Source organism: Lactuca virosa, chromosome 1, assembly GCF_052849685.1.
Source record: "Lactuca virosa cultivar CGN04683 chromosome 1, Lactuca_virosa_CGN04683_v6, whole genome shotgun sequence".
Taxonomy (NCBI): Eukaryota; Viridiplantae; Streptophyta; class Magnoliopsida; order Asterales; family Asteraceae; genus Lactuca; species Lactuca virosa.
In genome coordinates this window covers 62,263,102-62,287,938 of record NC_136426.1, presented here as the reverse complement: position 1 = coordinate 62,287,938, position 24,837 = coordinate 62,263,102, and the positions used below count along the sequence as shown (strand labels likewise).

Genomic DNA, 24,837 nt, shown 5'->3' with positions numbered 1-24,837 from the left:
GGTTTCTAGGGTTGCATGAACACCTTAGGAGTGTTAGTTTGCTCAAAACCCAACAAGGCTACCATTGGTCAAGTAGCAATCGCTCTTGGTCGTGAATTTGGTAACGACGGGATACGCGCATGGATCCAATCGGTTGGATCAGAAAGTTGTTAGAGACGCAGTGGCATGATAACTAGTGGCAATTAGTTCCAAGGAAGGATTTCGTTTGGAAGTCATGTGAGGCAACTATGTGGGAGTCCTTTAGCTCCGCGACCGGGCCGGAACCCGATATTTTAGATGTGTGTTACTCGGTTGTGACGAAACAGAGGATTTTGGATGAGATGCAAGGATAGGTCCTTGGATTTCTAGATATGGGTTAGACCGATTTATGTATATAGCGGTATTCCAATCTAGGGTATTCCATCGTGAGGATGACTGGACCCTACGATTGAGTGGACCTGACGTGTTTGGTATTCCAACCCGAGGGTTGATTAGACCAAACATGTGTATGATACGAGGGTATTCCATCTTAGGGATGACTGGACCCGTCGTAGGCAATGCCTGGTATTCCAGCCCGAGGCTGATTGGACCAGGTATGAGTGTGTGTGCTTATGAGCCGGTTATGATATGTATGTGGTTCAGGAAGCAAAGGAAACACTGTCGTGTTGATCCAAAAGGGGTTCATCTCCCAGTTTACAACTCGTTGTTTATTTTATCGCTAGGAATTGGTTATCAGAATGAATTTCTCTTGAAGGAGTACCTAATCTCTTGTCAAGGAAAGAGTTTTAGGTAGCAGTGTGTGATTAGTGGTTATGCTTCTGGTGGGAACCCCAGGTTATTAGCAGTTGAGTAGCTAGTTGGGGGATAAGTGCAATGAACTCGGCAATGATCCAGTGTGTGCGGTCTGTTAGAAAGCCAGACCATCTCGAGACTCCAGATTTCGGATCAAGTAATTGTGATCATATAGTAAGGGATTTGTTTATTTTCCGGTTTTAGAACCCTGCGAGGGTTGGATATGGTTGCCTTGGAGAGGCTAGAGTTATGCTCGGGATTGTAGCCAAGTAGCTCAAGTTGTTCGGTGTGTAAGGAATGATAAGAAACGATTTCGAGGACGAAATCAAATTTAAGTGGGGGAGAGTTGTAACATCCCATTTTAAAGAGATTAATTAAATAATAAATCAGGAACCTCGAGAAGTAATTATTATTATTTTATATTGTTAGAGCTCAGAAATTAAATAATAATTAGTGGGGCGTTGGTTTCGGGAAGCCAAATGACGTGGTTTGAATCTTCGGGGGTTAAAGTGTAAGTCGGGATTTAATTTGAAAAGGGTTTAAGAAGTCATGGTGCGTTTGGTATCTTTTGGACTTAAATTGTAATGGATTTCAGTAGACAGGGCGTAAATGGTAAAATTTGGACCGGCTAAGAAAAAGATTCTATGGGGAGGGACTAGATTTGTTATTTGTGCAAAGTTATTTATGGACACGGGATTTACCCCGTCACCCTCATTTAACCCACGTATATATGTATCATAATTCACGCAAAACCCTAACCCTAGAACACTCAGCCGCACCACCCTTATGCCTCCCTCTTCTAACAGCCGCCACCTCCTTGTTCTTCACTTCTGGTCATCGCCACCATGGAAGCCGCCTCCGTCACCGATATCTCGCCATCGTAGCAACACCACCATAGTCGGGAATGCAGCGTACATCCGGGAAGTCCACCGGAGGCCAGCGGCGGAACACGGAGCGAAGGTGGGTCGTGAACCGCCGTTAGAAGCTGTTGTGACCGCCAAACCCAGCCGCTTCCACTCCTACAACCATCAAAGTCGAATACCGAAGCTGCTGCCGTCGTTGCTCGCTTCCGTTGAATAAGAAACTGTCACCGGTGCTACTTCAACCGCGATTCTTTCTTCTTCTTCTTTCTGTTGTCGTGCTCAGCCGCCCATGGCTGTTGTCGGTGCTGTTCCGGTCTCCCTTTGCTCCTATCTCTTCTCCATCCCAGCGATGCTACGCTTAACTGTGACCGATGCCACCTTAAGCCTCGAGTGACCACCTTCTGTGGTGTTTCCGGTCGTCGCCAGCCACCAATGTGGCTGAGTTCATGGTTCACACGGGTGGGTATGCTGTTGTATCGTGCTAATCTTCGTAGGGCGTACCGTTGTGCGAGTATGTGTTGTGTGTGGAGTTTATTTGGCCGGAAAGCCACCACCACCACTGTAAGGTGGTGGCTGCCACCATGTGCCGCCGTGTATATGTATTTTAGTGCGTGTGTGAGTGTGTGAATTTGGTATTTTGCATTGTAACTTTGTAACCGGTGATTAGAATAATGAAAAGAAACCCTAAAACCACCACCTTAGGGTGGTGGTTGCCGCCTCCTGCCGCCACCGGCCGCCGTGCCGGGTGGCGGTGTGCTTGATTGCGTTTGGACCTCGTTTGGGGGATGTTTGGACAATGTGGAATCAATGGAACCCTAATAGGCCCAAAGAATCCCTAGTGGGCCCAATGGAACCCTAATGGGCCAATAAGGCCCAATGTGACCTAAAAGCCCAACCAATGGATTAATGGGCTAGTATTGGGTTGGAGAAACCCTAATTAGGGTTTGGAAAGCCCTAAGAGCATAAAATCCTAATTGCGGGAATTGTTTGGGACACACACGAGAATTAATTATTAAACTTAAAATAATAATTAATAATCATTGGCAAATTAACCTAAAGCAATATTGGACTTAATGGATTAAGTCCTTAGTGGATTAAGTCCTTAATGGGTTAAGTAGGAACACTTAACCCTAATCGCCGTTCATGTGAAAACCCTAATTTTGGGATTTTGGGCTTGGACTTATCGGGACCCACATTTGGGCCATTGGAATGGAATGGTGTATTAAGCCCAATCACACCATATGACTTATTTAGTAAAGTGAGGGACTTAATGGATTAAGTCCTTAATGGGTTAAGTGAGAAACACTTAACCCTAATTGTCATTTTATGTGAAACCCTAATTTCACATGGGCCTTGAGTTGGGCCTTCTTAGTGGGCTTTGGTGATTATTGATGGGTTGTCCAAGAACAAGTAAACAGACCAAAATAAGTAGATGGGCCTTAAGGAAAGACCATGTAGAGGTATGGGCCCAATTTGGAAAATTAGGCCATATGTTGGGCTTCGGCCCATGACTTGACTATTGGGTTTTTGTAGTATGAGTTGGACCTTGGGCTTGGAACCCAATTATTAATTGGGTGATGTTTTGATATTGACAGTTCGGGAATCTGTCATTCAGCAGCTGGGATTGTGTCTACGGGACTTCAGCAGCGCCAGGTGAGTTATCCTCACTATACTAAGGGGTCTAAGGCACCAAGGCCGGCCCATTTGATATGATATCCTAGTAGTTGTATTATGTTGAGTATGAGTTGGTTACACATGCTAATTTGATATGCTAGAGGGTAGGTCTGTAGGACTACCTGTGATACTGATTGATTACCTGTATGTGCATTTATCTGTTACATGTCGACATGTTATGTGGGATGGGTTGAGGTTGTACTGCTCCGTGCGGTAGCCAACAAACCCCATAGTATTCCAGATATGAGCTGAGGGCCCGGTAGGCATTCCAGACTCATACTAAGGACTCGGGAGCATTCCAGATACGAGCTGAGGGCCCGGTAGGCATTCCAGACTCGTACTGAGGGCTCGGTAGCATTCCAGATACGAGCTGAGGTCCCGATAGGCATTCCAGACTCGTACTGAGGGCTCGATAGCAAACCAGATGTGAGCTGAGGGCCCGATAGGCATTCCAGACTCACACTGTGGGCCCAGGGGTATTCCAGTCTGTAAAGCTGTGGACCCGTTACGTGCTGTTTTGTTCAGTTGTTATGTTATGATATTGCTAATATTGTTTTGTGGACTGTATGTGTATCGGTATTTTGGGGGTAACTCACTAAGCTTTCGGGCTTACAGTTTCAGTTTATTGTTTCAGGTGCATCAGGGGATCGTGGCAGGCAAAGGCGTGATCGTACAGCTCCTCACTTTTTATGACTATGTTTCTGGGATACTCTGATATTTTACATTTTGAAAACAAGTTTGTAATAACTAATGGCTTTTGGGTTGTTTAAACAGTTTTAAATTGGCTTGAATTTTTGGGTGTTACAAAATCCCCAAGGCATGTTTATCACGTAAAGTTGCAAACTTTACGTGCATGCAAGGCTCTAAAGTCTCTAAATGAAAAATCCAAGCTTGCAATGGAGTTTTACAGCTAAGGGGAGTCTCATACTCGCAAAAGCTGGAAGCTTTATGGGACCCAAGAGAGATCAGATCTGAAGTTTCAACTTCATATCTTAGCTCATACACAAGAAAAGCTTCCTAATATGCTAGAAAAGCCCTAAACTTCACCCAAATGATATTTAGAAGGAAAAGAGGCCAAGATAACGACTTGATACCTTCAATAGATGCTAACTGAGGTAGATTTTTGATCCCCACTCGTTCCTTGCTTCTAGTCACTTGTTCTCCAAGCTCTTCTCACCAAGAATCCTCTTCCAAAGATTAAAACACACAAATGGTGCACACACACTCGAATTAGGGTTTTCTGAGCTCTCAAGGGACTGCAAGGAGGCCAAAGGAGGCAAATGATCCCTTAAATAGGGTGCAAAACCCCAGAAATTAGGGTTTCATCCTCCAGCTCCTACTCGTCGAGTCCCTTCTTGGACTCGGCGAGTAGGTCACTTAAACACGTGGACCAACCCGCTGCTACTCGACGAGTCAGGGCAACCAACTCGTCGAGTAGACCTTGAAATAATGAAAATCTATAACCAAAAATAAATACCTGAGAATCGAGGCGTTACAGGCTGAGAGCATCTGCTACCACATTGGCCTTGCCGAGATGATAGCGTATTTCACACTCATAATCATTGAGTAGCTCTACCCATCGTCGTTGCCTCATGTTCATCTCCTTCTAATCAAAAATATGTTGGAGGCTTTTGTGGTCGGTGAGGATGGTGCACATGGTTCCATTGAGGTAATGCCTCCAAATCTTTAATGCGAAGACCACTGCTCCCAACTCCAGGTCATGAGTTTTATAATTGATTTCGTGTGCCTTCAGCTATCTCGAGGCATAAGCAATAACTTTTCATCGTTACATGAGCACACAGCCTAGCCCCTGATTGGATGCATCACAGTAGACAACGAAGTCCTCCGTCCCTTCTGGAAGAGACAAGATAGGTGCGCTGCATAAGGCCTGCTTCAATGTTTGGAACGCAGTGTCTTGTTTTTCTCCCCAACTAAAGGCTACACCTTTCTGAGTCAGGGTGGTAAGAGGCTTAGCAATCCTGGAGAAGTTCTGGATAACCCTCCGATAGTAGCCAACAAGACCCAAGAAATGACGGATTTTCGTGGGCGTCTTCGGTGTTGACCAATTCTCGATCGCCTTAATTTTGGAAGGGTCCACGTGTATGCCTTCTTCGCTGACCACGTGACCGAGGAAAGTTACCTTTCTGATCCATAATTCGCACTTTAAGAATTTTGCATATAATTTCTCCGCCCTTAAAGTTCCTAACTTGCCTCAATTGTTGTCTATGATCTTCCTCACTCCGAGAATAGACAAGTATATCATCTATGAATACTATCACAAACTTGTCTAGGAAGGGGCAGCACACTCGATTCATCAGGTCCATGAATACTGCAGGTGCGTTGGTTAGACCAAATGGCATTACTACAAACTCATAGTGACCATATCGAGTCCGAAATGATGTCTTAGGAATATCACCCTCATGGACTCGTAATTGATGGTACCATGATCTCAGGTCTATCTTTGAGAAGTATCTGGCTCCTTGGAGTTGATCGAAGAGGTCGTCGATTCGGGGAAGAGGGTAACGATTCTTGATGGTGAGCTTGTTTAGTTCGCGATAATCTATGCACATCCGGAAGGATCCATCCCTCTTTTTCACAAATAAGACTGGTGCTCCCCAGGGTGAGAAGATTGGTCTAATGAATCCCTTGTTGAGCAGTGCATTCCGCTGACTGGACAACTCTTGCATTTCTGCCGGCGCTAGACGGTAAGGGGATCTGGCTACGGGGGTAGCTCCGGGGATTAAGTCGATTCGGAACTCGACTTGGTGTTCGGGAGGAACTCCTGGAAGATCTTCAGGGAAGATATCAGTAAAGTTGCAGACTGCAGGGATGCTCTTGAGGTTTTTAACTTCCTGCTTTTTGTTAACGACATGGGCTAGGAATGCATGACACTCCTTTCGCATATATTTTTGGGCTTTGATGCATGATATGATACGAAGGTTTGTGCTGAGTTTATCGCCATAGATAATGAGGGATACACCATTTGGCAAATTGAGTCAGTAGGTATAATTGTTCAGGTTAAGGGTACAGCCTATGAATACGTCGTTAGTGCTCTCTTTCTTTCCGTTAGCGATCTCAACGGTGAACGTTTCGGTTAGAGGTTGGGATTTATGCTTGAGTGGGTGCTTAAATGCATGACTAACAAAACTTCTCTCCACACCACTATCAAAAAAATGCATGCATAAGAGTTGTCAATGAGGAACGTACCCGTAACTACGGTGGGATCAGCGACTGCCTCCTCCTGGCCCATAGCTAGCACTCTCCCCGTGTTGCCAGCTGTCGTTGCTTTTGGGCAATTCCTCTTGAAGTGCGCGGTTTCACCACATCCATAACAGGCTTGGCTTACTCCAGCTCCAGGAGCCTGATTTGTTGGTTGGACTTGTGTCTTGCAAAAACGGGTTGTATGCCCCTTTTTGCCACAGTTGTTGCATTGCATATCACGACACTCTTTGTGATGATGGAAGTTACATTTGTCGTACCTTGGGAGGGTTCTAGCATATCTACTGGCAGGTGCTTGAGTTGTGGGGGGCAGCAGCAGGAGTGGTAGCAGCATGAACTGCCACTATTTGTTGCTTTTTGGAGGGCTCCTGCGAAGATTTGCCCTTGCGCTTGTTCCAGAACTTTTTCTTTCCACCACTCTCCTTGGGTGGTTTGTGGGCTGCTGGTACGGGATCCTGGCAACCCTCATGGTCAATCAATGTCTGTGTCAATCAAATATATATATATATATATATATATATATATATATATATATATATATATTTGACTAGAATTTCTTCACATTTTCACTTCTGGTCGAAAACTCAAGACTTTTGCTCTCAAGATCTTCAACCGCAAACACCTTTCTCTCTCAAATATCATCCTTCAAATCCTTTGAATCTTCTTAGGATATTGCTTAGGATCTTCAAGAGTTCTATATTCATCAAGATCATTAGGCCGTAAACACCTACAGCTCTTTCATTTCGCCAAGAAACACCAAGAACACACACTAAGCCCAGCCGAAAACACATGTATCTTCAAGGGCCGAAAACCCTTTGCAGCCGTGAACACCGAAGGTTGGCCGTAAACTCCAAACAGCTTCTTGATTTCGGTTCTAACACTTCTTTTGTAAGTGTTCCTTACATCCTAGGTTGTTTCCTTAATGCCTTAGAGGTTATATTCTCTAATTGAATGCACATATACTATGTGTATACTATGTGGTATGCGTTTTAGGACTTGTTTTGTCTCGGGATCTAACTCGGGGAACTTATCATCCTATATCGAACATTCAATCGAATCGCTCCCAAAAGGTGATTTCATACCCCTACAACTTACCTTTTTAAATGCTTTTAGGGGGATACAAGTAGAACACAATAGAATTGTGTTAACATTTACATGTGAAAACAAACAAACAAAGGATTTCTTATGCTTATAATTGTTGTTAAAATCATTTTAAAAACTCTTTTAAACTATTTTAGATTGTTGTTTATTATCAAAATCGTATTCATTTATATATTTATGTATAAGTATGCTTTAACGGACTTAGGACTATTGCTAAACACCTTGACTCTTGTTCCTTGTTTGGTTGTGGGCTTAGGGTAGGATCACTAGTCCGACTGTCGGCTAAAACATAGTTATACTTACTAAATCTATACATGAATATTAAACTCCATTTTCAAAGTACATACTTAACTCAGTTGCACACAAGGGGAAAATGAGTCTTTTCTACAAATCAGTAACAGTTCAAACAAACATACTAGTAAACTATAATGTGTATAGTTTAGAGGATCACTACATACTATTTCTAGAACATATGAACAATACATGAGTCAATACATACATACTATTACTATTCATTACAAAGTATACTATTCATTTACAAGAACAAGAAGGAACTTACATACTATAACAAGAACAAGATAACTAAAATGTGAGATACTATTTCATGGCATAGCAATATTCTTGCTATGTCACGTTTTATAACCAAAGTCTCCTGGAGGGAGAGCGTGAGTTTGTGTATAGATCTATACGGGATTGACCATCCTACACTTTGCTGCTAGCTACAGTGGGACCTGCAGGTCTACGGGTGACAAATGTCATATCATTTTCGACGCCTGAAGAACGTCGTGTTTTATACTAGTCTATCAAGTATGGTTATAACCTTATCACATTTCAAACCTAAATTAACCAGTTGGTTTTTAAGGTAGTTAATGCATCAGTAGTGTATTTTATACAATACTATTGTAAATCTTCATTTTTCCATTACATTCATACAGTGATATTCTCACATGAGAAATGCATACTATTTTTCGAGTAAAGATAGTTCTACAAATATGGAAAACATACATTTATACTATTTCAAGTACAAGCATACATTTTACACTATTTTCAAGAGAAGAGAACATACAAACAGTTGAGTCTTGGTAGAAGACTACTTTTCATTTAACCAGAAAATATAGGATTTTCTGGGAAGTATACAAACATTTTCACTAGACAGATACAAGCATTTTTACTATACATATACAAACATTTTCATGAAACAAACGCAAACACTTGACACTAAAATGCTTATGAACTCACCAACTTAAATGTTGATACTCTCTTTCAAAATAACTTGTATTCTCAGGTCACCAGTAGACAGGTACACTGGACCAGGTTTTGAGAAGACGGAGCATGTTCAAGGCTCGTCTTTTATTTTGTTATTTATACATTTTTGGTGTCATACAACTATTCACAGAACACACTTGTATTGACTATTTTATTAATGCAATGGATGTTGTTGCTTGTTTTACTATTGTGCATTGTTATGATATTGTATATGATGTCTTCCGCCCCCGAACGTTTCCGCCGTTCTCGGTTTGGGAGTGTGACATTAGCGCTCTATCAGTGAAGGTGCACACTGCAAACTTCACCTTGTTGGGTTCGGGGCAAGCACATATCTCAAAGATTGATTCGGTCTTCTCGAACCATCGAGTTAAAGCAATGACACCTCCAGTGCCATCAAAAGACCGCGGCTTGGCGTTCGTGAAATCCTTGTACGTACACTCCTTTGTGTGACCATGACTGTCACCAAGATTGGATGTATGGGCACCACTACCCGCCCCACTTGTGCCACTTGCGTTGATTTGGGACATGGCGGCAGCCACAGCGGCTGTCACTGCTGCTCGAAAAATAGATGGATCGTACTGAGGAGGTGGCGGCGGCGGATCTGTCGGAGGGTTGTTGTTATTTCTGTTGGGTCTCTTCTTCGGAGGCATCTTACTCTAAAATAATTAAAGAAAAAGGATGGTAACTCCTTTATGATTTAGAGTCAGGTGATATTGAACAAGATATATCTCAACCTGATAGATAAAGTGTTCTACTAAGCGATTACAGAGGAAGTCTACTAATACAAGTAAACAATCTCTAGAAAAATAAATAGCAACACTTAGAATGAAATCTCTACACTGTGTTTGGATCTAGATAAAATACTCCTACAGTATTTTAGGTTGTCTGTTCTGTTCTATTGTTCCCTTTTTGTATAGAGTTAGGTAGGTTTTAGGCCTGCTGCAACACCACAATCACTCCCAAAAACATGTTGGTCGTATCTCAAATAAATATAGTTAATCAGGCTATATTTATTCCATATATGATTACATAACTGTCCAGGTTTAACTGCAGTGTCCAACATCTAAATACTTTTGTTTTGTTCTTCTTGTGATATTGTTTCTGGTATGTATATATACTTGTATACTTCTTATAAAATACTTAGATTTTTAAAAGTATACTTTTAGTTCAGAGCACTTCGGCCCCTTAGTGTTTATAGTTGTATATCATGTAAGGTTCGATATACTTAGTTCACTATAAACAATAGCTCTGATACCAATTTGTCACACCCCCAAACTGAAACGGCGGAAACGTTCGGGGGTGGAGGACGTCATGTACAGTATCACAACAATTGCATCATAGTAATCAAAGTAAGCACAACCATTACAGCGAATATGTATAAGGTATTTACATTTGTTTGATACATAGTTTGTATACAGCAAAATATAACAAAAGAGTAAAAGATGTGACTCTATGTGCTCCGTCTTCTCAAAAGCTCACGGGAGTACCTGTCTACTGATTCCCTGAGAATACAAGCGATTTTGAAAGTGTATCAACATTTAAGTTGGTGAGTTCAGAAGAATGTTTTTGTAATGAAAACCTGCCATTGAATTTGTAAAAATGTTTGTATGTTTCTCAAGAAAATCCAATATTTTCCAAAATGTATGTTCGTTACCGTATTCTGTAGTAGTATATGAAAATGTAAGTTAGTATGCCCTTGTTACCATCAATTGTATTGTATAGCGTTGTTTTGTATGAAAACCCCTTGTATGAAAACCCTGGTTATCACCAGTATGTATAGTAGTTTTATTACTTAAAATAAAACCATGTATTGTATTCCCTGGAATCCTCCAGTGTATTGAGTAGTGGCTCTATTAATTAAAATAAAACTAATGAAGAATGAAATCCCGTAAACTTATGGTTATTTTATACTCTTGTGAGTTTGATATAACCATGCTTGATATGACCTAGTGACCTCTGCGACGTTCTTCAGGCGTCGGAATGGTATGATATTTGTAACCCCAGGCATGCCTGCCTAACTGTAGCTAGCAGTTTAGGTGTGGGATTGTAAGTCCTGAATAGATCTATTCACAAATCTCACGCTCTCCCTCCAAGAGACTCAGGTATACTGTGGTAGGATTTAGTCCGCACCCCGAAGGGTACAATTGAAGTAGTGCCTCACAACCCTGTATTAACTAGTTTACGTGTAGTGTTGTAGTGTTTTCTTGTACTTGTAACTGTATGTATACTTGTAGAGTAAAATAATTATACTTAAATAATTATTTAGTGTTGTACTCTTGTGTTCGGCAAATAGTATCATATGCCATAAACTACATCTATCATAGTTTATATATTTGTTAATGTATAAGCTCTGAAAGTGATAAAAACGTGTGTTGAATCCCAAGCTATACCTATTATAGTTTGCATGTATGTTATGTATTCGATTCACGTATAGTTCTGAAAACTTTGCAATTATGGTTGTATTTGAAAACTTCCCTTATGCTCAGCATGTTAAAAAAGATAAAATATATAAATATTTTATAAAAAGGTAGTGATCTCTTGGTTGTATCAATTACATAAGTTTTAATTCTGTTGAAATCCTTTGTATAAGAACACAAAAATTTCCATGTGTTTGGCTTGTATTCTCCCCCTTAAAACGTTAAAAATAGTAAAAGCGTAGGGGTATGAACTCACAGTTGGTTATGTGCACGTGCTCGACAGCAAAAACCGGAAAGATGACCCTCGAGTTGGAGTACGTGGAATTAACGGTATCCTAATGATAATTTAACACATAATTGTATTTTAAATTAGCGAAACCATTAATTTTAGTGTTGGAAAACACTTATTTCTAGGTTAGGAATATTACCGAGACTTGTTTGAAGTGGGAAAAGAGGGTTTTCAGCCCAGGTTCACGGTCCAAGGGTGGTTGCGGTTGGGATCCAGGGTTTGCGGTCGTGAACGAGTTTACGGTTGTGAACTGTTTGCGGCTGTGAACAGGTTTGCAGCCCTTGAAGATATGAAGGCTGTTCTTGGTGTTCTTGGTGAAAAACTTGAAGATTTGAAGGTTTGATCTTGATGATATGAATGTTCTTGGGAGGTTCTTGGGAGCAATTTGAGAGAGTTTTTGGGTGAAAAAGATGAAAAATGAGAAATCTCTCCAGGAAAAAGCTTTATACCGGTCGGGTTTGCGGTCGGAATTAGGTTTGCGGCAGTAAACGGGTTTGCGGCCCAAGCATTTACGGCCCAAGGGTTTACAGCCGTAAACGCCTGGCTGAACGAGTTTGGCTGATTTTTCGAGGGAAAACTTGATTTTTCGAGCGATTTTGGTTCCGACACTTATATAAATTTTATTTATATATTTTAAATGATTTTCTAACCCTTATGAACTTAACGGAAAAAGAGAAATTCGGAAATTTATTTAACGGAAACTTGACTTTTGTTGACTGAAAAGATTCGGGTTGTCACACCCAAAAATATATACCCGGTACTTGATTTATCGGACCCGATTTGCTCGAATTGAAAACGATTCGGGCGGGTAATTCAAGTTTCGGTTATTTTCGACATGCTTAGTTGCAGCTACGATCTGAAAAGAAAACCCCATTTTGTAACCCCGATATGAAGAGAAAATATCACCATAAAACTCGATTTGAAGAGAAAAATCTCACGTTAAAACACCAAGAGTTGTTAACAGAAAGTTGTGGTTGTGTAAGTGAGTCTATCAGAGTAGATGTCCGTGGTGGCCCAGTTTGGTTCGTCGGAAGACGATGTCACAGTAAAATGATGTTGGTGGGTAGGATGTGAGTGATGGTGAATGGTGGATTGAAGACGGTGACAGACCCAGAGAAAGCATTTATCGGAGTAGTTGTAGGTGGTGGTGGTCTACAACCATTATTTAGGGTTCTTCTATTATAGTTTAGAGAAGAAAGGAAGAAAGAAATATGTGAGTGAATGGAAGGATGAGGTACAGGGTGGGGTATAAAGCGGGGCTTTTTTACTTTCTTAAAGAAATAGTGATAAATAAATCATAAGTAATTGAAAAGTAAATTGGTAAAGGCAATATAGTCATTTTCGTTATGTTAGGGACGAATCATGTAAGTTTAATACTAATTAATGACTCTTCGAGTGTAAAAAACAAAATATATAGACGAAGCTCGCATATTGGACCAAACCACATGGATGATTCGTGTATTTACTATTTATTTTATTTGGTCTGATGGGTAGTAGAGTGGCATACCCGACTCCTGGGTATATTTTATAAACAATAAAAAAGGCGATGTGGCATGCCCCTCCTGGTCATCTCCTAATTGAAACTTAGGGACTTCAACTATGAAACTCACATATGGAAAGATCAATCTCTTCCTCGATGAGCTACATTTAACTAAGGTGTTGTTTGTTTTTTCTAAAAAAACAACTTCTGACCACTTATTGTTGTGTCGCGCAGCACACGCGCCACACTTGACCCTTCGCAGTTGTTTGTTTTTCAGAAGACTTCTGACTCAAAAACTGTTGCGCGTGTGTTGCGTGACGTAGCATTGGACCTTCTGCTTCAAACTTCTTCACACCTTACTTTAACTTACTGTTGCAGTCTGAAGAGGTTAAAAAACAAATAGACTTTTTAGTACATGTTGCAGTCGTTTGGTCCCCCTCTTCTGCTACAGAGGGTTGTAGAGGTGGCCCGCAGACTTCCGAAATTTTCGTTTCGAAAAAACAAACAACACCTAAGTAAATGGTTATGGGAGCGTTTGACATAACTAACTAAAAGCTGGCACATGGAAGGTGTAGTTTTTTTTGTGCATAAATGTTCGAAAGAAATAACTGATATATTTTAAAAGCTCTTAAAAACTATTTGAATTGGTTTTTGGATCATTAAATTTTTGTTTAAAATAAAAAGTAAAAATTAATTCTTACTACAAATATAAATTTTTTTTTAATAAAGCTTCTAAAAACTCTCAATATCTGCATGTTGAATACGTGTTATGTTCATTACACAAAAACTAAAGTAAGACAAAAGTAACTAAAAGTAATATTTTAGTTAAAAATAAGGGATAATGACTTAAAAGGGTAACATATTCTTTGATTTGTACACATTAAGTCACTGAATTTTTTTTTTGTCCACATTTTCCCATTGAACTTGTTGAACTGTTCAAAAAACATCCGTATGACCTGCTATTGGAGGTTTAGCCGGTTTCCGGCGTATTTGACAGCTCCGGTCATCTTCTCCGGCGTTCCTGATTTTTCCGGCGAACTCAAAACTCCGACATTCATGATTTTCCATCAGATCACTATTCATCGTCTTCAACCTCCAGCCATAGAGTTCTTAAGCAAACCTGAAACAATTTCTTGAGCCTAGGATCGTGTTCTGATCTAACCCACATATACACACACTTAAATCTGATAAATCATTTATAGAAAATCTGTCAAAAAACGAAATCATACACACATCCAGATCTGGGTTCGTGTTCTGAACAAACACATACACTCAAATATAAAGAAGCTCTTAAGAACACGATGAGCAACCCTGATGAACTAGATAAAGATCTGAAACACAATATGAACAAATCCATCCAAAAAACTCTAGATTTCGAGTTTATTTTAGAAGAATCCATCTGGAAACGATTTCCAACACACACCTGCTTGTTTTTATAGATCCGACATACACTCCATAGATGAAATCGATTTGAAGGTCAGATCTGGAAAATAGGTTTGAAGCTACATCGTGTTTTGAAATCTGAGTGTTGTTCCATATATGATGTTCATCATCTTCAAACTCCAACCCATATCTGATGTTTATTGTCTTCAACCCAGATCAGATGCTCGAAGCTTCCCTTGAAAACCTTCAAACATGGTGTGTTCATCGATTTTCAGTAAGGTGTTCGTCTTCATCATGTTCATCTTCTTCCCAAAAAAAAAAAAAGAGCTCCAGAAGTGTTCAGATCTGAAATCAAATGATGTTTAAGGTTTGTAGCGATTTTTAGATCTCTTCATTCGAGTTTAAACCCAAATCTCTTCATTCGATTTTCAGATCTCCAAACATCTTCGTTTGATTTTCTGATAAAAAAACCTCTTTGTTCTCGTTTCGATTTATGAACCCAAAACTCGAATCTAAAACACACACACACACATTAACTTAAATCTGAAATCGAGTTCAAGAAATCGAGCTTTGGGATTTCTAATAGTGCTAGATCTGGGTTTCTATGGTTTTCGTGTTCAACTTCACAGTCCCTTCATCTTCATAGCCCTCTTCTTTTGAAATCGAAATATGAGTTCTTGGGTTCTTGTAACCAAGAACACCAGATCTTCTATGGTCTTTTTCTTTCTTAAAAACCGACGAATTTGGAACCTTTCAAACTTGTTGGTTTCTGGAGATGACAAAGGTGCTGGAAAAATTAATGTTTGGCTGGAGAAGATAACCGGAGACTCGCCGGAACTCACAAGAACGCCGGAAAACCGGCTAAACCTCTTATAGCAAGTCATAAGGATGTTTTTTGAACAATTCAACAAGTTCAATGGTAAAATATGAACAAAAAAAAATTTAGTGACTAAATGTGTACAAATCGAAAAATATGTTACCCTTTTAAGTCATTATCCCTAAAAACAATTACCACAACAAATCCAAACTTAGGAACGATATCATAAAAAATAATGAGCTTTGTATACTCTTTAAAGTAAACGCGTGTTCTCCGGTCGGTCGCAGATTCGGAGCACTATGCCCCCACTAGGATATCGTGGTGTCCCCTTATAGGCACCTTATAGTTTATTATTGATATATTTCTCTACGTCCAAATAATTGTTATCAACACAAACATTGTTTATTAGTTGTTACTGTTATAAGAACTTTTCCTATATAACGCTTTTAAATAACTTTAGTTCGATATAAACATGATAGTCAGTTATTCGAAGTTAAATTTCAGGAGCGTTTGCATCATTTTTAAAAAATGTAATACTCTCACAAAATGAAGTCTATATGTTTTATTATTGTTCAATAAAAATTATTTTATGACAAAAGGTATATTGATGTTATATGGTAAAATAAAGATTAATAACAGGTCCTAAAGGAGTATTTACTTTTTTTTTAGAAAATAAATATCTTTTTATATTATGTTCTTAAATATTCTTCCTATTTATATAAAACCATAATCATATAAAATCATAATGTGGGCTCCACGATTTTTTTGTAAGTTCTTTTAGGCTAAACAGAGTGGCATTCGTTATGAAACTCGTCAGGCTCGCCAACCATGCTTGAACACCGCCCCTAGCTCTCGCTAGGGGGGTCGCTACTGGAGGCATGCCAACAGTTTGACGAGAAAAAAGAGAAGGCCTTGGACGATTTTGATTGGGTGGAGTGTGTTTGATAGAATTGCTTCCTTCTTGACTCAGTTTAATTGTTGAATCGCGATGTGTAAGCTCGGAAATGGAAAATGGGAGAGTCTCGCTGCAAGCAACGTTGGGAGGAAGAAGATACGGAAATCTAAATTGGACAGAAATGGACCTCCAAAAATCCCAGACTTACACATCACACCCCCCATCTTAATCCCTCTCACAAACCAAATTTCTGAAATTACCAAAAGGACCCTACACTTAAATATTTATTGTTTGTGGTTTAAAAAAATAATTTTTGTTTAATATTTGTGAACAAAAAATGTTTATATATTAAAATAAAGTGAAATAATTAAATTAGAAAAAAAATCAAAAAAAAAGAGTGTTAGGAGTGTTATCACTCTCTACCAAATACTAAAATTAGGTGCTAAATGGTCAAAAATGATGTAGCGCTAAAAAATCTGACATGACAATGTGTTAGGAATGTTATTACTTCCCTTAACCTTAGTGTTTTCCATAGTAACGAGTAATCTACTATAATAAATGAAGATTTTTTTTGTCATATGTCACACTTTCATTCAATTTATCAAATGTCATTTTCTGGTTATTTTGAATTAAAATTCTACATGTCATTTTATGTATTTATTATTTTATTAAATTTTATATAATATTTTAATGTAATAATTACAATAAATATAATAATAAATGATATCAATTTTATTAATGAACTTATCTTCTAATTTTAAAATTAAAGTATTAGTTTCCTTTGTTTATTTATGTAAATTATTTGTTTAAATTTAAAAGATAAAAAAACATTTCAATTTTAATAATTTACTATTTCTTTTATTCTTATAAATTCAAAGTTATCATATATTTAGAATTTTATATTTAATTTTTTTTAAATAAATTACAACCAATTTTTTTTAGCAAATTAAATTTTTATTCAGCACTACACTTGACACGTGTCGCTACTAATAAAAGTCCTTTACTCATCATGTGACAACAAGCGCCATCTTTCGCGCCCAAGCCGTTACATCTAATTCCATAAGCCCACTCTCAGTCAAAGAAATATTATCAACGCGCCACTCTTATAGGCGCGTGATATTCACGGAGCGTGACCAATATATTCGCTCTTTGTTTCTCACCGCCCATAGCTTATGGAAGAGTTCGGAAGCCGTTGTTTCCTTTAACCAACGGCTGACGTGTTATAATTGACCATCTATGTCACACTTAATTTCACTTCTGCCACGACCTTTTGAACTTGCTATATAAACGGTGGCTCTTGCTACTCTGGGTTTGCCAAACTGAACACTTAAACTCCACCCTGATAAATTCCCAATTTTACGGTTTCTTCTTCCTTGAATTCGTCGGTTACTCTGCCAATTTAATGATGTCGTCCGAGAGAAACAAATCCGGTGGAGCATCAGTCATCCGGAGTAGTTTTCAGCGATCAATTTCACCGTCCGGTAGGTTTTGTTCCTCCACAATCTCATCGTCTTCCTCTGCTTTTACTTCTTCCATGTCTGGTTTCTCTTCCTCGACCAGATCAACGTCGCCTTCGAGAATCAGCGTTCGTTCCGGTTACACGTCATCATCCCCGTCGGTTCGGTTTTTGATCGGTCATCGTCACTCGTCTCCTGGCCGTTCGGTTGCGGCGTCGTCGTCGCCGAGAAACGTGAATCGGCGTTGTGATCGTAATAACAATACGAATAAGGCGTGGAGTCATGGATCGAAGAAGACGTGTCTCTGCTCGCCGACGACGCATCCTGGATCGTTTCGGTGTAGTTTGCACAAGAACTCGAGTACAAGAAATGGTAACGGTAGTCACGACAGTATGGCGTCGTATCACTCGCACAGATTGTACGCTCGGAGATCGGCGATGACGAATTCGCTTGTGAGAATCGGGACTGTGGAAGGTGATCTGGTGAAGAGAGCGTTGGCGGCATTGATTCGTCCCTCGTCGCACCAGCAGAGACGGCGGAGTGACTTCCAACCAAGGCCTAGTCGGCTCTCCGTTATGTCCAAAGCCGGTGATTGATTCTGCCACCCCTAGTACAATCATGAGTCACAAATCACAATTCACAACCAATTTTGTAGATCATTTTGATCCTGTCAGATGAGTTCTTTTTTTTTTTTCATATGTGGGCTCACCAATTTCCGTTGTAGATACATCTGAAAGAATGTTGGCGTAGATTGTGAAGTCTCCTTTAATTAACTGGAGATTCACATGATTTAGACTACTGTAAATACCTTAAACAAGAATTTTCAGGTTTTGAAATGGCTTTGACTCTTGTAGTATCTGGTTGTGATTTGATTATTGCAGCTGTTAATCGTCTTTGTGGGTCTACTTGAATCTGATTCGTGCCATTTCAAAAGATGTAACAGTGTTCAATTATTATTTTTTTGTTCTTTTTTATGATTTGGTACTTTTGTTTAAAGTAATCCATCTTCAATCACTTTTTAACCTTAGATAACGTGAGTTGAATCACAGTTTTTATGTGAACATACATAAATTCAATATTATCATTAAGCCTTTGTTATAACTTCAAAATCGTGTTTGAATTTCAATTTTCAAACTACGAACTGTGATGTTAAGTTTTAAAATACAAAAGTACTTGGTGTGTCTTTGGACTTTACAAATTGGAAATATTAAAGAAATAGATGCAGAGTTTTTTTAAAGACTCGAAACGTTTTGTCGTGGCGTCTTGGGAGGAAAAGTTGACCATCAATTTATGGACATGTGGCAGAGGAGTCCTTGTCTCGTGGAACTAATCAACCGTCGACTTTGGACTTGTTTCTAATTTATAAGCAATAATTTTTCAACACAGATGCCATTTTGTATACCTTTTTCTGCCTTGTATAGTTATATGCATTTTTTCCAACACATTTTAAATAGTCAAAATGTATTTTGAATTAGTAAAATATGATTGTAAAAAGAAAAAAAAAATCGTACGCTAACGGTACCATGTGACGACACTAGTCACAAAGTCACTTTAACATGAACATAAATTGAAACAACGGGACCGGTGAGAAAAGATGATTTTCTGGTTTTTATGTGTTAGTTTCTTTATTTTTTTCAAACACAATGATATGATGGATATTGAAGCTGGATTAATCACCATCCTTGTACCAAATTCAAAATCCCATTCATAACACGTTGGTTTTGTTGTCTAAAATATTCTATTTTATGCGATCGATGCAAAGAAATATAAAATATGATCATCAAGTCTTTTTAAACCCGGAAACGATTAGTTTTTTTTATGCTAGTGGGCTGTTGAATACCAAATTTATTTTCACACAATGTGTTTGGGGTTTTCGATGTGGCCCAGTTAAGGTTGTCGGAACTCAAGCTTAAATGTCGCGATGAAATAAAAATAAAAATAAAAATAAAGTCTATAAAATAAAATAAGTAATGTAAGCAAACATATGTTGGTATAAAAAAATGTTGTAAACAGATGTCTCTTCGTATAAAAAAATGTTGTAAACAAATGTCTCTTTGTTTGGTGGATATAATTGAGCTTACTTGTATTATAAGATAGATATTAATATAGGTTTGGGTACCGACCAAATACTTGGTGATGCTTTTGTTTGTTTGCAATAATTTAATAAAGCGCGTTAAAATAATCGTTTTAAATTCTGATTGTTGGTTTACTAGCAGCAAGAGATACACAGTTAAACAAGAAAGAGGAAGCAGGATCAATACATCAATTTATCCAACTAAGTCTATTCCTTCTAGCTCGATGCTTCTTTAACCAGTTGAATGCGAGCATCTGAAAGTCAGTCTGCTGTCTTTAGTGGGTTGCAAAGTTTTCCATTGACCAATCTAGAGTTACTTTCCTTTCACACCACCCAAATCAGTGTGTAACATTAAGCGCCCATAAGTTTCAATTTATCACCCCTATTAGGCTATAGGGACTAGGGAGTGATCTCTTTAAGTGACATGCTAAGAGGTATTATGAGTGTTACAAGTCATCACTGCCTAAAAGGTGTTAAGCAAGTTGCTAAAAATGAGGTGCTAAGTTGGTAGCGAGAGGAGATAGGTGAGAGAAAGTAAAAATGAATGTTTTGATTGACTGAAACTATTTTTTTTAAACAATTTTAGTTCCTATTTTTTTTTTTTTACATTTTAAACAATTTTAAATTTTGACAAAAAAAAAAAAGTAGGTGTTACATTACCGATGATGGGCTTTACACCTTTGGTATCTACAATGGTAAAGATGAGAGATGAAAAAGTGGAAGATGGCGTCATGACTACTGTGGTGTTATGTGAGTTTAGATTGAGGGTGGGGTGGTTGACCATTTTCTATTTATTAATCTTATTAAAACAAATGAAAATTTTTAAAAAGAAATTACATGAATGAAAATAAATTTCAATTTGGGGAGGGACTAAACTCAAAATGAAACATGGCCATAGGAACATTTTGTGCAAATTTCATCGTTTGGAATCTAAAATCCCAAAATTTTGCTAAATACATGACAAAATTTACAACTTTCTTTCATAATCGTAAACATAACATAATAAAAATATATAAAAAATGAATTAAAAAGGTATAATATTCTTTTCAACTTCGACAAAAACTTGTTCTACAACCAAACCCTCTAAAAAACTATATTTGCAAGTTTAAAATTTTTTGAACTTCACAAAAAAAAAATACAAACAAGAGGGACTAATTTTAACTCTACAATAAGTCAACAACACAAAATTTAACTTCTAGAATACATCAAATAGTAAACATTTTCAATTATACAATGAATACAATGAATTATTTCAAGTACATAATTTAAAGAAAAAGAAAATAATTCTTGTAACTTTTTTCACATGACTAGTTTGTCTCGTTGGTTGGAGATACAACACGAATGTTAACTAAAAGGGTGTTTGGAATTTCTTATTTGAAATGTTTATTGGCGTATTCCGGTTTGACCTCGGTAATAAAGAGTTTTTAGAGTTTGAAGAAAAATATTTCATTAACACTTATTAACTTAAATAATGAATTTTTGATAAGTCATTTCCTACTTACTTATTGACTTATTTAATAAGTTTTTGATAAGTTGCTTCATTTATTAACATAACATAAAAATTTGTCAAACACTAAAAATAACTTATCAACTATTTTTTTCATATCGGATAAACTAATCCATACATTATTCTTAAAACTTGGTTTTAACATCGGATAAACAAATAAATATTTTTACAAATAAATTGTAACATCCCTAAAAAGAACCACGACTAAATTTTTTATTTTTAAAATAATAATAACATCCATTTTTACAAAACTACATTCAGGGAAAACCATTTGCTCATAAACCATTACTTAGAAGTCTTAGTTATAATGAAGACACTGTGGAATTTCGAATCATAAAACTGTTGATGTGTGTGTATAGTCACGCCTTCGAAACCTGATAAATACTTGCAAAATAGTTAATCCATAATTGTAAGCACAAAGCTTAGTAAGCTCCTCAAAATATCGCATACAAAACAACATAATAAACAACTATGTGTTATCATCAACCCAGGGGACTTTTAGCGGTCCCAGTGCGCTAACAACACGTCTTGTGGATTAACAGCACACCTCACAGGTTATCAACAACCCTTGGGACTATCATCAGTCCCATGGACTCACAACAATCCAGAAGTTATCAGCAACTCGGTTCACATATTTCAACAATCGACAAATAAGACCTAGCTGGTCAACATGCATATACTATTACACGAGCAAGTATTGTGAGAAGACTCACCTTGCAAGTAGCAGCTAAACACCACAACTCTCACCTAAAGAAGAGTGATCCTACAAGGCACCTAACAACAATAAAGAGTACCCTCTCGGTCTACACTCTAAAACCCTTAGTTTGACCAAAAGTCAACCCATGCCGAAAGTCAACGGTCAATGTCAAAGTTGACAACCACAATACCAAAAACTAACTCTCATATCATGACCAGTCCATGGTCACGTCGTGGCCAACAATCAGTCCCGATCCAAAACTTCTAGATTCGACAACTCATTCGCAACCCAAAACCGCCGCCACATCATGACCAATCCAGACCAAAATAATCAAGATAAATCTCATTGTCATGTCGCGACCACCATATGGTCACGTCGTGACTACTATAGATTGGGACACTTAATGTATTTAACCCTTAACCCTTAAGGCCATTCATTCCAACTTTCCATAAGGGCCTTCTTACTCCGAAAGCATCCTAAAAATCGATGTTTTATAGACATTCATGTCTAATGCATGTCTTGATCTCATAAAAGGTCAAAATGAAGAAGAAATGAAACCACGCTCACATGAATGACATCAAAACTCAGCCAAATCTCAAATCCATAAAATACAACATTCAAGGGACCATAAGGACCCGTAAAGTTGCCAACTTTATGGAATCCTCCCATCCAAACTTCCACAATATGAAGAAAAAGGAACAATAGGCCTAGATCTAAAAGCTAACATCATAAAGTTTGGATCTTGAATACTCACAATGCTCCAGAAAATGGCTCAAACTCAAACTCCAAGCTTGTCGTCTTCTACACCACAAGGGTCTTCTTCTTCCTTCCAAGGACACCAAAACTCCAAGAATAAGCACAAAAATGAATAGGAGGCTATTAGGGTTTAATCAAAGTTCTAAAGGGTGATGGAGGCTGGAAATGAAACCCTAAATCCAATATTAGGGGCTTAAATATGAAGGAAACCTTAAAAGATTATGGGCTTGGGTTGTAGCCCTTGTCAGTTCGTGACCATACTAGGAATGGAAACGGGGTTGGGCAACATATCCCATCCCCGAACCTGATATTTAAATATGTGCCTGACCCCTACCCGATACCCGACGGGTTTCTTATCGGGGCGCCCCGTCGGGGCTGAAACTTTCCCCGAACCTGACCCTAAATCTGAAACCCGATAACAACCCAAAAACCCGAAATTTGGCAGAAAAAATGGAAAAACTAAAATTACAGAATGAGAAATTAAAACGTTACATATCCTTAAAATACCAAATAAGTTCTTAAATCATTGAACCAAATAGAAATTTCTAATAGTCTAATATGTTAACAACAACCAACCAACCAAAAGTCCATAACACCAAAGTACTAAATATGAAAATCTAATTCATCACAATAATACATTACCACTTAACATTAAAACAAACTCAAAACCAAACAAAATCATCCAAACTTGTGTGTCCCACTTTCTTTAGTGTTTTCCTACAACTTGTTAAACAAACACAAAATCATATAAAGTATATAAAAGTAATATTCTTAGTAGGCTCATTTTACCTCTTCCACATCATAATCAAATTCAACAGAACGAAAATATGCCTCAGTCTCTTCTGGACAAGTTGTTGTATATAAGAAAACATAAAAAGCAATTTAACAAGAATATTATTAATATGCAAAAACAATTCATAATTTCATATAATTAATATAAATTAGTATATTACCTCGAATTTCATTCAACAACCAACCAACTTTGAGCACACATTAAAGCCTCCAATGTCTTTGGATGAAGTCGACTACGATGAGGACCTACTAATCTTCCACTAGTGTTGAAAGCTGATTCTGAGGCAACAGTGGACACAGGAATAGCTAATATATCTTTGGCTATCCTTTGTAGTGTCGGGTGCTTAAACCCATTTGTTTTCCACCACGCCAACAAATCAAGTTCCATGTCTTTAGGCAACAACTTATCCTTCAAGTAGTTATCCAACTCACACATACCTCCTGGTTTATCATCATTTCTAGTAATAGAAGCAATATCCGATAAAAGCTTTTTGAATCCAACACGATGACCAGAAGAAAAACTAGCCTCCTGATACGCGTTCTCATTCTCAACTTGTCACGTTGTGACCTCCCTATGGTCACGTCTTGACTCATTGTTTTCTCCAAAAATCAAGTCTTTGACTCCTTAATTCCCTACATTGATCCATTAAGGAAAATGGGTGTTACAATTCTCTCCCACTTAAATTAGATTTCGTCCTCAAAATTTGTCCTTACCAACATTTTTGTAACAACCCTCCTTTGAATCCCCTTGAGGGATCTTCCAACCAATTACTTCTTGCCCGAGTCATTGCCACACTTAATGCTTGAAACTATGACTAAAATCCCAAAGATTTCCAAAACTAGGCGTGTACGCCAAATCTGAGCGGAGACTCCCCCAAGGTAAAAACCACATCCGCTGCAGAACCAGAACAATGCTTGTCGCACCCCCAAACCAGAACGGCAGAAACATCTGGGGGCGGAGGACTTCATGTACAGTATCATAACAATTGAATAATAGAGATCAAAGCATTACAACCATTACATTGAAAAATAATATGTTTACATTGTACTCAAAATATTGTTTACATAATATATCAAGTGCATATGATAAAATGAATAACGAGATGCAGCGACGTCCCATCCACCAAAAATCCTTGTGGTTACCTGTTTACTGATTTACTGAGAATACACGTGATTTTGAAAAGTGTCAACAATTAAGTTGGTGAGTTCATAAGCGTTTTTGTATGCGAAGGAGTTTGCAACTGTTTTGTGTAAAAAGATAGTGTGTACTTCCAAAAAATCCAATATTTTCTTATAAATGAACTGTAAGTCTTAATCTAAAGACTAAAAATGTAAGTAATGTTGTACTGAAAATAGTGTTATGTAATCTTATCATTTTA

At 38.1% G+C, this 24,837-nt stretch overlaps 1 protein-coding gene across 1 annotated transcript; it reads left to right on the top strand.

Annotated features, from left to right (window-relative positions):
* The first annotated feature begins 17,502 nt into the window (after nt 1-17,502).
* LOC145104883 (uncharacterized) lies at nt 17,503-18,468 on the top strand. The gene has a single exon (XM_079042049.1). It carries the CDS (start codon nt 17,578-17,580, stop codon nt 18,226-18,228), a length of 651 nt encoding a protein of 216 aa, XP_078898175.1. The 5' UTR covers nt 17,503-17,577; the 3' UTR covers nt 18,229-18,468.
* The last annotated feature ends 6,369 nt before the right edge of the window (nt 18,469-24,837 follow it).

Coding starts and splice junctions, on each gene's coding strand:
- LOC145104883 (XM_079042049.1), top strand. CDS start 17,578: ATGATGTCGTCCGAGAGAAACAAATCCGGTGGAGCATCAGTCATCCGG.